At 37.7% G+C, this 13,716-nt stretch overlaps 1 protein-coding gene across 1 annotated transcript in view; it reads left to right on the forward strand.

The window, feature by feature from the left end:
- The window catches only part of PDGFD (platelet derived growth factor D), a 210,667-nt gene that overhangs the window by 173,790 nt on the left and 23,161 nt on the right, over positions 1-13,716 (forward strand). Inside the window, exon 6 of the mRNA XM_070943967.1 lies at positions 8,343-8,554. Coding sequence (XP_070800068.1) covers positions 8,343-8,554 — 212 coding nt within the window. The remainder of the gene's footprint in view (positions 1-8,342; positions 8,555-13,716) is intronic.

A 13,716-nucleotide genomic window follows, 5' to 3' on the forward strand; every position in this document is an offset into this window, starting at 1 on the left:
TGATGTCATCAAAATGCTTCTGCGCATGCGCGCGGCCCCATTACAAACCGGTAGTAAAGGTAAGTAGAACCCACCCCTGACTGGAAGACCTCCAAGTTCTCTTCCAACTTCTGATTGTAAGAACAAGCCTACTTATAAGGAAAAGATGCTTTCAGAAAGGAAAAGTGTACATGTGATTAAATGTACACTCAAATCAGTAGGATTTGAACGCATCAACTTTTAGATTTCACTTGTAAAGATTTGTGCATCCTTCAAGAAACACACTTTCCTTCTGTAGATTATATTATGCCACAGCACACAGAATGCTATTCAAGGAATAATTGAGCCAGTTGGGGCACTCTTGATATAAGTTTGGCACACTATGAGAGATTTACAGGTTAAACAAATTTGCTGCCACCACTGGGTTATGCTTTTAAAAACAAGGGTTAGAAAAATAAAGGAATATCACAGTGTAGTATTTTTCCAACACACACTGTGACAATAGAACAAGTTACACGCTGAAACATTAAGCCTTCCTGTGAATTCCCAGTGTTCTGAACTATCTCATCTATTTGTCATTAATATTTTTTCCTCTGTTCAAACCAAAATCAGACAAAGGAATTTGATGTCTTCCAGATTGACAAGGCAGTGTCAGCAAGTAACTAGAATCCTCCGTGTATTTATCTTTGAAGGGTTCTGGGCCATCTGCCAATAAGCCGAAGCATTTTGAATGCGGAATGCAAAATACATTTCTGCTGTTTGCTTGCAGCAAATGCTTATCCTTTCTTATGTGTAGTTAGTAATCCTCACTCCAAGGCAGCTGTTTTAAAATGATTTATATATGCATTTGCCTAGATTTCAAGAATGCCAGATTCCAAATGAATGCATAATTTTTTTTTAAAAAAAAGATAGAACGATTAAAAGAAACAGAATATATGCCTCCAGAAAGACCATACCAGACAAAATCTTCATCCATTATCCATCCCTAGGTGGATGAATAGATACGTTTTCAGTGCCTTCCTGGCAGAGGAGGGATTCACATACTGTGGCAACCGGTTCTACCAGCACCGGAAATGAGCACATGCGGCATCACAAAACACGGCAATTTGTTCACCCGCGCCGTCCACTCATGTGTATGTCATCAAAAACACAGCGATATAGGATGGGATTGCATGCAGACGGGTGGGCGGGGCAGGTTGCTATTGCAATTGCTATAAAATAGAGATTATTCACCATGCCAGATTTCCCCCCATCTTGTCTATGAAATATAGTTTGTCAGTCTTATAAGACTTTTTTGACTTATTGCTTAACGCACTGTAAGCCGCCCTGAGTCTCCGGAGAAGGGCGGCATATAAATCAAATTTAAAAAAAAAAAAAAAAGACTTCCCAAACGTTCTTTCCAATTCTCATTTCTCTATATATAGTCTTATATACCGCTTTACATTGCTTGTGCAGAGATGATAGCAATAGCACTTAGACTTCTATACTGCTTCACAGTGTTTTACAGCCCTCTCTAGGCGGTTTACAGAGTCAGCACATTGCCCCCAACAATTTGGGTCCTCATCTTACCTACCTCGGAAGGATGGAAGACGAGTCAACCTTAAGCCTGGTGAGGTTTGAACTGCCAAATTGCAGGCAGCCGGCAGTCAGCAGAAGTAGCCTGCAGTACCGCACTCTAACCACTGCGCCACTGAGGCTCACCAAAAACCATCCCCAAATCTAGCAAGGAGCTCAGAGGTTCAGCAATTGGCACACTAAACTAATTCTACATCACAGTATCCACTTATGTTTCATAGAAACATTTCTCCAGCCTTAATGTCCCACCTTCAACAAGTTCTCATGCTAACTAAATTACAACTCATGATGAAAAATATGAGAACCTTTTATGTGTAGCTCTGGTTAAAATAATTTAAAAAAAGAGTTTAATTTAGGCCTGCTGATAGTGATAGCCTGGTATTAAGTAATTGTAGAACAGCTCCTTCTGAGATCTGCCACATTCTTCAAACGCAGGTGACGTTTTTAATCAGGCACATTACCTAACTACTTCCATATATTTTATTTGTAGCTGTAGAGATGGACTATAATGGTCTACAGCATAATAATAAATAAAGAAGAGAAGCACCAAATGATTCTCTGGAAACCGTAGGTTACCACTATAGAAATTCTACTCATCTCACACCTGTGAACTCTCTATTTACAAATTACTTCTGTGTGAATGTATGCCTACAGAAAGGTGAAATTGCTTATGTAGGCTTGCAGGGTGCAATCCAGCAAATATGAGAAACTGGGAGAAAAAGAGAGATAATTTCCCATAATTACAAATTAAGAGAAAATGTGATGCTTGGTATCACCAATTTATCTCCAAGACATAAACCCTTTCTTTAAAAATAAAAACAACAACAGATAGGTGTTCTGTAAAGCCAGATTCATTCTTGGCTTAAATCCATGGATATCACACAAACGGACCCTTTGTGACAACAGTAATTTCATTCTGCTGAGGCGACTTGACCTTCTTCCTTTGAGGTAATTGACATGCCAAGTTATATGAGCCATAGAATTCATTTCTTGTAAATGGTTGACATTCCATTCAAAAGCCCCAGCCTGCTGAATGGGTCTCTTTAAGACTCAACCTTTTGGTCAGAGAAGTTTCATCTTGGATAGCAGTCTAGTTGAAGGGTCGTATAAGCACTCCTTCCTACAGATAGCTTACGTTTTGCAACTGACACTATATAAACAAAAATGAGTACATGCTAAAAGAAAAAAACAATTTGATTTCATTCATGTACTTTTAATATCTTCATTTAAAATGTCTTATTTTCAATTGCTAGGCAGTTACCACTATGATGGTTTTTTTCAACTGGTTAATGAAATTATACATAATAGGCTTTAGCATTTTTGTCCTTCCAAAGCTTTGAAGAATTTACAAGAACATTCAGTTTCATTCTAAGCCTTCAATAATAATAATAACTTTATTGTCATTGTACGTGAATACACAGTATACCCATACAACGAAATTCACTTAACACCCAAAGACCAGGTCCAACACACATAACAATCCCCAAACACACTCCCACCACCACTATTCCCCACCCCTAAACCACACAAACATCTACACAACAGACCAAGTAATACTGTTACTGATGGTGGCCCTTTAGTTCATTGTTGAGTGCAATTATAACTCTGGGATAAAAACTATTCAGAAAATCTGTGGTCCGACTTTTAATTGTTCTGTATCTTCTGCCGGAAGGCAACAGTCCCAAAAGATTGTAAGCAGGATGGGAAGAGTCTCTGAGAATGTTATGCAACTTCCTCATTCAGTGAGATTCGAAGATGTCGTCCAGGGCTAGTAGCTGGAGCCCGATAATATTCTGGGCAGTTTTAATGATTCTCTGTAGAGCGTTTTTGTCTGCTACAGAGCTGCTACCATACCATGCAAGAATGCCGTATGTCAGGACACTCTCAATGGTGCTGCGATAGTAGGACAGAAGTAGATGCTGAGATAGATTTATCTTCCTGAGCATTCTCAGGAAGTACAGCCTCTTCTGTGTCTTCTTCACAAGCATGTTAGCATTCATAGTCCATGAGAGGTCCTCCAAGATATAAATGCCCAGAAATTTAAAACTACCAACCCTTTCTACCTCCTCACCATTTATGTACAATGGTCAATGTACATCTCTCTTCCTCCTGAAGTCAATTATAAGTTCTTTAGTTTTTTTGGTGTTAAGTGTAAGATTATTTTTTGTACAACACAATGTCAGCCCTTGTACTTCCTTTCTGTAAGTAGACTCATTGTTCTTATTAATGAGCCCCATCACTGAATGAAGAACTATATTCCCTTTATCCCTTCCCCTTCTTAAACTTTAAAAAAAAATGTGAAGAAATGAATTTAACAGCTAGGAAGATTAGCTTTAAGACAAGCTTGCCCAGCAATTTGGTCCTGTCTGTCCAGTGTAGGCTGGAAAATCAGAATTTAGTTTGGCTCAGGTCACAAAATTTTGGACGGGGGATTGAATTTCAGGAATTTGGGTTTCATCCCTCAACCCTACTCTTGTCCTCAAATTCACTGATACCATAACTTCATTTTCCAAATAGAATATGTGGTGATTCTGTCTGGATCTGAATCTTTTCTTCCCTATAGACACCATTGTACATGTTCATGTGATGGTCCATTCATGGTTTTTTTTAAAAAAAACAAACTCTTGCAAGATTCCAAAATCTCATAGGAATAATAGACATCTTCTTGCAAGGTCATAAGGCTTTGGGCAGTGGTGGGATGCTGCCGGTTTAACAGCCGGTTCGGTGATCACGTGCTTTGTGCGCACACACGTGCTTTGCGTGCGTGTTCAGTTTTATAAATGCTAATCTTCCATGTTACCACTTGGGAGTAACACAACTGATGCATGGCAATCTGCTCTGCCGTGCCAACCAGCTGAAAAGATTAAGATAAGTAAAGTGCAGGGACAGGCGGGCGGGCTGACCTGATCATTGGAGCAAACCGGTTCGCTCCCACCTGATCATCAGAGCTACCGATTTGCCCGAACCGGTCCAAACCGGTAGAATCCCACTCCTGGTTCTGAGTGTGTGGGTGTGACTGTGTGTTAACATCCATGTATCTTCCATAAGATATTTCCTGAGGCTGGTCCCTTCTAGTCTTTTAGGATTTTACTTCCATAATTCCTATCCAGCATTTTGAGGTAGAATCTATGGGACTTGTAATCTAACAATTCCCTGTCTGAGAAACTACCAACAAGAGATAAAAATCTCTCTTGGTAGGGTTGATGTTTATCCAATAACTTATTGACCCAATATTTACATTTGTTTTCAGTGACTCTTGTAGCTTTTCAACATACTTAAAGAGACTTATTTTAAATATTTGTTTTGAAAACAGATTTCATTGATTTGCCTCTAAATTTTTTAAGGAGATAATCCCCTCTCTCTTTTTCATTGATATCATTTTAGAGCAGTACTTATGCATTGCTTTGCAACTTATCCGTTACCAGCACCTATAAAACTGAGTTGGTGTTAGATATGCCCACAATTAGTGACAATGAAACATTAATCTTTCATTGAAAAGCTTTTCTTCCTCATAAGTAGAATTAGCCAGAATGGCCAGACATGAAAGGCAGAAGATTTAAAGAATGACAGAGCATCAAATTTCACCCATTAAGAGGAATAATCAATAGTTTTCTATTCTCTTTTCTCTTTGCTATACACACCAGACCTTCCTTTCAGTGCTTGAGTGCACTGGTAGCTCCCATTGATTTTATGCTTAAATCTCAAAGAATATATACATCTTTGTAGAGATAATGGCACTCTTGGGAAAATAGCACACAGGACATATAAATTATTAAACATTCATATATTTGATATCAGGATTTAATTATTCTTATAGCTTGGGCATCCATTCCTACATATAAAAAAAAAGTATCATTTGAGATCCTGCATCAGATCACTGGTCTGGTCAGTGCATTCTCTTTCAAGATTTCATGCAGAATCTTGTTTGTAATCTCAGAAGTGTTATCCACTAAAAAAACAACCCACAACAAATGACTGGATGCTATTGACAACTGCTGTTTTAGTACGTAAATTGTAATTTCATCTTTGGATCATTGAAAGTCCTTCTTAGCTATCACCATCATTTCTACCAGAAGTTTCCTGTATGACATGAATAGAGTATTTGAAAACAGAAGTCTAGAATCATTCCTATAAAGTAAAAGCAATGTTGATTAAGTTCCATACCAAACATACAAACTGTGAAACTTACCCCCTCTTTATTTTCTTTTAATATGCTTTAAAAAGGATTTTGAAAGTACACACACATATCAAAATGAAACAGGAAAGAAATGAAAGAAGTTATCAGTCTTTCTGTAACATAGAATAGAAAAATAAATCTTAAACCTATGTTATCAGTCCAAAGTTGTAAGTATAAGGCAGTGGTGGGATTCAAAATTTTTTACTACTGGTTCTGTGAGCGTGGCTTGGTGGACGTGACATAGCTTAGTGGGCGTGACAGGGAAAGGATACTGTAAAATCTCCATTCCCTCCCCACTCTAGGGGAAGGATACCACAAAATCCCCACTTCCTCCCGATCAGCTGGGACTCGGGAGGCAGAGAATAGATGGGGGCAGGGCCAGTCAGAGGAGGTATTTACTTGTTCTCCGAACTACTCAAAATTTCTGCTACTGGTTCTCCAGAACTGGTCAGAACCTCTGGTATAAGGTATTGTTTTCTATCTCTAAGAATCTTTTTCCTACATCCATCCTTGGTAAATCCATGGTTATTCATCTAATGATAAATTCCAAATTTTGAATATGTAATTCAGAATCACTTTTACATTTTTACCACACATTACTCTTTTATAAACCATATTAACAAAAGGATAAAGTCTGGACTTATCTCCTCTGGCTTCAGTATTATATATATATTACATGAATATGGTAAAGAATTTGACAAAACCATTATAATTTGCAAGATTCACTTATTTAGAAAGCAAGCATGAAGTCATTCAAGATACTCTCTTTAGAATGATCAAAAACAATTTTGTGGCTTCATTATCAACAAATGAGAGGTATAATTGAGACAGAATTAAAAAAAACAAGGTTGTAAGCTCAGATACTTGGTTAAATTTGAAATATTTGTAACACAAAATGCAGAACATTTCATATACAGTATAAGTTACTATTGAAATATGATTTGGAGTCTGACCAGGTTAAAGTTTGCATGATCAAATGAATGCAGTATTCAAACAAAACTATTGATCTCACAATCTGAGTATCAATAGAAAGCAAGATTAATTTCACTGCAAATAATACATTAAGAGATCATTGACAGAAGATGTTTTTTCCTCTGATATGTTACCCAGTGATGATTACTAAACAAGACATGTATTCGGGAGATTGTTAAAAATGTAAAAATCAAGTTGGACTGTTTTATTCTAAGTGATAACAAAGTAATAAAGTGCAACTATTCTGGAAGATAATAAGATGAAAGAAATTGTAAATATTGACTTCCCTTTTTATCTGTTTATTATTAAAGCTTATATACTTATAACATACATAGTGTATATAAAGGATAACTGTCATCAAGATATTTTAGGCTTTTCAGTGGAAATCACATTTAACTTCTTTGTTAAATGCATGGCAACTTAAATTATGGAAGCATGAAAGTATGTCTAAAATTATATGAAAACGAAGTTTGATGTTAGCGTCAACTTCATCTAAAAGTCACTTATATAAAGTATAATTCTATGCATGGTACAAGAAGAAGAAAACATATGTAGCACTTATGGAGTCTTAAGTGTTCTCTGAGCTTGATTGTCGGACTCCACAATTCTATATATGGGTTAGTGCCATAACTGAGATTTGGGTTTTCTTAAAATAAAGGTTCTAAATGCTTTGATTATGATTGCTTGTTTTTTTTTAATTGGATACCCCTCTTGGGTATTTTACAATTTTATATTAATAATAGTGAAACAAAGCAGTTTTCAAAGTGTTAAAAACATTAAATTGCTGTCAACACACCTTTTTATTATTTTAATCCAAGCTGATATATAAAGACACTATAAAGTGAGATGTTTCTTCCAATGCAGTAGTTTCTATTTCCTTTTAATCTTTTATTAAAGATTAATAAAGATCTTTTAATCTTTATTATTCTGCAAACCTTCCCATGCAAATTTTTGTATTTTTGGTGGCACAGTGGTTATAGTGCAGTATTTCAGGCAAATTATTTAGTGGTGCGGTGGCCTAGAGGCGGAGCTCTTGCCTCACAATCAGAAGGTCAGTGAGTTCGATCCTAGGTAGAGGCAGATATTTCTCTCTCTGGGCATGATGAGAATTTATCTGCTGAACAAAACTCCACATTGGTGACAGGAAGGGCATCCTGCCAGTAAATACTCAGCTCCATTCAGTTGTCCAGACTCCACCCCGCAAGGGATTATGGAGTCATTAAAAGAAGATGATTTCAGGCAAATTCTTCCCACAGCCTGGAATTCGATCCTGATGCAGCTCAGGGTTGACTCCATCCTTCTGAAGTCGATAAAATGCAAACTGACATTGTTGGAGGCAATATACAAATAATGCTTACCATCCAGAGATTTCTGTAAAGTGGTATGGGGTGGTATATAACCATAAATGCTATTGCTAATGTTATTGCTATTTCTGTAATTTCTATGTATTTTTCTTTGCTTTTAAAAATATATATTTTTGCTTATACTTTCATCAGACAAAGCCCCCATTCCTGAATTGTAATAAAAATTAATTTAGGGCAGAGATGAATGGGTTCATTGACTTCTATGGAGAACAGGCATTTTATTCACAAGTCTGTTCTCTTTTTTTCCCCTCCTCATTCCCTTTTGCCTGTTTCAGTTGATTTAGACAGGCTGAACGATGAGGCAAAGCGTTACAGCTGCACTCCGAGGAATTACTCTGTCAACGTTAGGGAGGAGCTGAAGCAAAGCAATGCCGTCTTTTTCCCTCGCTGCCTCCTTGTCCAGCGCTGTGGAGGAAACTGTGGTTGTGGAACAACAAACGGGAAATGCGCTTGTACGGCAGGAAAACTGGTGAAGAAGTATCACGAGGTATCTTGCTTTTTATGTCATTTTTTTTTTTTAAAAATGTATGTACCTCAACTGCCACTGTCGTCTTCTTCTTCTTTTTTTTTTTGAGCTGAAGATAAGTCCTTGACTTACGACCACAATTGAGCCCCAAATTTATGTTGCTAAGCGAGATGGTTGTTAAGTGAGTTTTGCCCCATTTTACGACCTTTTGTCCCACAGTCGTTAAGTGAATCACTGCAATTGTTAAGCAAGTAACAGGGTAGTTAACAGAGGTGGTATTCAGCTAATTCGGACCAGTTCAGGCAAACCGGTAGCGGAAATTTTAATTAGTTCGGAAGTGACTCTGCCTTCCCTGTCGACTTCGCTAGTCAGTGGTTTGAAAAATGTGATCATGTGACCTTGTGACATTGCAACCGTCATAAATATGAACCATTTGTCAAGCATGCAGATTTTGAACATGGGACCACGGGCATGCTGCAACAGTCGTAAGTATGAAAACAGTCCTAAGTTACTTTAGATAAATGCACATTTGGATGGTTCTGATTGGCATATTTTCTTCCTTCCTAGAATACCGGCACCTCTCCCAAATCATTAACTGCACTAAAATTTACTAATGACAGTCAAGCTGGACATGTCCCATAAATATATCTCTTCTATAAAGACAAAACCACTATGAATTTTTATGCCAAAGCACTGTGACAGCTGATTCAGTATTTTCTTTTAAAAAAAAAAAAATTCTGAGGGATGCAACCATTTAAATAATGAAGTGAGGGCAAGATAGGGTCTTATGTCAGGAAAAGGTATAATTGGGGTTAGCAGGTCATTCTGGCATTGTTGTAAATTGCTGGCCAAGAGTGGCTATTTGTCCTCCTCGTAAGATAAAGCAGTGAGAAGAAGTCTCTTTTGTTCTGTATATTCATTGGAGTAATAGTGTGAGGGAAGAATGTACTGTATCAGTTGTCCCCTAGTCTTGCTTCTGGGTCTTTGTAGACAAGTAGGTAGGAACAAAAAGCATGAAGATGGTGGTTAAAATAAACAAATACCATTTAAAATAAACTTTTGCAAAGCAAAGACTGTTTCCCTGCTTCAATGCTCCTCTTTCAAGGGACGTGAGTGCTGAATTGACTTTAGGAGCAGGATATGTTCAGGCCAATGGCAATAGAATAGAACAGAACAGAGCAGAATAGAATTTTTTATTGGCCAAGTGTGATTGGACACACAAAGAATTTGTCTTGGTGCTTACGCTCTCAGTGTACATAAAAGAAAAGATATGTTCATCAAGAATCATAGGGTACAACACTTAATGATAGTCATAGGGTACAAACAAGCAATCAGGAAACAATATCAATATAAATCGTAAGGATACAAGCAACAAAGTTACAGTCATAAGTGGGAGGAGATGGGTGATAGGAACGATGAGAAGATTAATAGCAGGGCAGGCTTAGTGAATAGTTTGACAATGTTGAGGGAATTATTTGTTTAGGAGAATGATGGCATTTTGGGGAAAAACTGTTCTTGTGTCTAGTTGTTCTGGTGTGCAGTGCTCTATAGCGTCGTTTTGAGGGTAGGAGTTGAAACAGTTGATGTCCAGGATGCGAGGGGTCTGTAAATATTTTCACAGCCCTCTTTTTGACTCGTGCAGTATACAGGTCCTTAGTGGAAGGCAGGTTGGTAGCAATTATTTTTTCTGCAGTTCTAATTATCCTCAGACGTCTTTTTTTTTTTAATTTGATTTATATGCCGCCCTTCTCCGGAGACTCAGGGCGGCTTACAATGTGCTCAGCACATTGTGTCTGTCTTGTTGGGTTGCAGAGCCAAACCAGACAGTCATATTGGTGCAGATGACAGATTGTACAGAAAGATTTGTACAGATTGCCTGGGCTAGAGATGTGGAGAAATTTCTAAAAAGCAGTATGAATTTATTGTATGGACAGAAGCAGGAAAAATAAATACTTCGTAGCCAAAGGTTAATATCATTTATGATGGATCTGCTGAATTTTAACAGTTGACGTATCAGATAGTAACCGGTGGAATGATTATATGGTCAGTTCCATGTGGGAAGTCCTATATTCCATAAATTCAGGGAATTTATTTACCGGATGTCCCACAGGACTATTTCCATTCTTATGATATTACCGATTAATATTGTTAAGGAGGATGTTCTAGCTTCAGCTTCAAATGACCTGGCAATGGTAAATTTTGATGTCCTGTATATGTATCCTTTACTGCTGAATTAACAGTACAATGAGTATAAATCTAATATTAATAGAACCTATGAAAATAAATCTATTTTGGATACATCAAAGGTAAGATTGATGTGAACTCAGGAACGGTTCGTTCATTTTTTCTTCTTCTGTTCTCCTACCATTAGAGAATGGTAAGGAGCCTAATAGAACTATGGAAAATGTCTGAAAATTGTCTGTCCGTGATTATAACTAGCATTTTTGCCCAGTTGACTGGAAGTCCACCTTGTGGTTGTTTTATCGCATGCTTGCTTGGTCACCATTTTACATTTTGTATTTAGATATTGTTTGTTGTTAAATAGTTTTATTTCTTTTTTTTTCTCCTTTTTTGATTTATTTGATTATTTGTACAATGCCCAGAGTCACACTGTCTGAGTTGGGCAGCCTTATATTATCAGAATAATTGTAGATTATTATAAATTCTATAACACTGAAATACCTAATTATGAAGGGATAATATTCTGTTTATTCCAGATCTGGAAGGAAACTAGTCAATACTGAAATAATGTGTAGTATGAGTATTTTTTTTTTCAATCTTACATGGCCCAAAATGTTCGTAAGCAACATAGTGCATTAATTTACTAGACACATGTTTCTAAAACAATATCTCTTGTAGACAGACTTGTCCTTCTTTATTGTGTCAAGGCAATGCTCTCCAGAAGCTTCTTTGTGCTGGTCAGCTTCACTTTAGGGAAAGTTCAACACAATAGATCTCTTGTTTGACTGCTGTGACAATTAGGATAGCCTTTTGCTGATAGTTGTTCACCTTCACTACAGCTTTGACTCTTCATGGGCAAACCCATTGTGGTGATAAGGGGACATGTCTTATCAAGTTACCTGGGACTCCTTCTGGCCTGTGGACTCTAAAGGGGAAAATACTCCATCACTTGTTCCAGCCATTTGACCTAAGAGGACCAAACTGAGCCAAGGAGCAGATCCTAAGTTCAGAAGAAGGTAGTTCCAGCAGCCTTGAAAGATAATTGCCATAAAGAGGAAAGATGGAATAGAGAAGGATACCCTCATGAAAGGCCGAAGAGACATTGAAACACTATCCCTTTGTCTTGCTTATATAATATTACAAAATAAGGTTATAGCAGTGTTCCAGTATTTGAGGAGCTGCCACAAAGAAGAGGGGGTCAAGCTATTTTCCAAAACACTTGAGGGCCAGACAAGGAATAATGGATGGAAACTGATCAAGGAGAGATTCAACCTGGAAATAAGGAGGAACTTTCTGACAGTGAGAACAATCAACCAATGGAACAGCTTGCCTTCAGAAGTTGTGGGAGCTTCATCACTGGAGGCTTTCAAGAAAAGATTGGATTGCCATTTGTCAGAAATGGTGTAGGGTCTCCGGTTTAGATGGGGGGTTGGACTAGATGACCTATAAGGTCCCTTCCAACTCTGTTAATCTGTTATGTACAGTATTTCTCAGTGAGAATAAGTCCTTTAGAGTGGCATTTGCCACAGATATATTAATAGAGGAATGTGAGCGAGTGAATACCAGTGAAACTAAGATAACTGCAAATAGCCTGATCATTCATCCCTAATGATAAACCACAATTCTCAACACAATTTCAACTCTGGCCCTCAAATTTAATTTATTTCCATATAAACTTCATTTTAAAAATCCTCAATTCATCCAGTGGACTGTTCAACCCTCACTAGTGAATAAAAAAGGTGTTTTTTTGTTTTTTTTTAAGAGGAACAGAAATATAAAGAGTGATGGAGTTTGTACGTTAAGTCAATTCTTCACTAAAGGAAAGTACCTAAGTAAAACCCTTCAGGGGTTTTCAGTGGAGTCAGAAGGCAGAAATTCTGGACAGGCTCATATTTTTCTCCTTCTATATTGTCAATTCTTTGGGAACACATAAGGACATCATAATATTTTATATTCCTATAAACCTGGCATACCAGTTGTACTTTCCATCTCAGTTTTATTATCATGGGTCTACATTCAGGACTGATATGGCCTTCAACGTATTAAGGGGTCATGAGAAGAATGTTTTCTTAGGGGCTCCATAGTTACTTACTGTAGTAATTCATTAGAACTAGCATTTGTGCCTCACATCTTAGATCATTAGTGGTTGCTACCTTCACTGTTTTCTACCACTACTTTTCCTACCTCGGACATAAAGTTGTACATTCTCTTGTGTCTCCTTTTCTTCAAATTCTCCATTCACATATACACATTGTACACACTTTTGACCAAAGTCCAAAAACTGCAATCTTTCTCATAGGGGAATTGTTCCAGCCCCTTGACTATTTTGGTTACCCTTAGGTAAAGGTAAAGGTAAAGATTACCCTCGCACATATGTGCTAGTCATTCCTGACTCTAGGGGGTGGTGCTCATCTCCGTTTCAAAGCCAAGGAGCCTGTGCTGTCCGAAGACGTCTCCTTGGTCATGTGGCCAGCATGTCTAAACACCAAAGGCACATGGAATGCTGTTACTGTCCCATCAAAGGTGGTCCCTATTTTTCTACTTGCATTTTTTATGTGCTTTTGAACTGCTAGGTTGGCAGAAGCTGGGACAAGTAACGGGAGCTCACCCCATTACGCGGCACTAGGGATTCGAACCGCTGAACTGCTGACCTTTCAATCAACAAGCTCAGTATCTTAGTCACTGAGCCACCACGTCCCCTGCATTACCCTTATCCATCTTCTTTTCAGTTATACAGTTTCCTTTTTGGAGATGGGATGATCAAAATCATAGGGCTGGGGCGGAAAAAAGCAACAAAGCCACTGAATTTAATCCCTTATTCGTTGCAAGAAACCAGATTAAAACTTCCAAAGAACCAAACTCTTCTTTGTTTCTGGCAAAGAAACTTCCATCATTCCACTAAGGAATTCTCTCCACTACCAATTTGCCCTATTTATATTCCAAAGAAGGGATTGGTGAAATGATGAGTGAGAGTGAAAATTATGAAAGTCCAAACTAGTTAT

Source organism: Pituophis catenifer, unplaced genomic scaffold (genome assembly GCF_029215685.1).
Source record: "Pituophis catenifer annectens isolate HBS135680 unplaced genomic scaffold, rPitCat1.0.hap2 SCAF_4, whole genome shotgun sequence".
In the NCBI taxonomy this organism is placed as follows: domain Eukaryota; kingdom Metazoa; phylum Chordata; class Lepidosauria; order Squamata; family Colubridae; genus Pituophis; species Pituophis catenifer.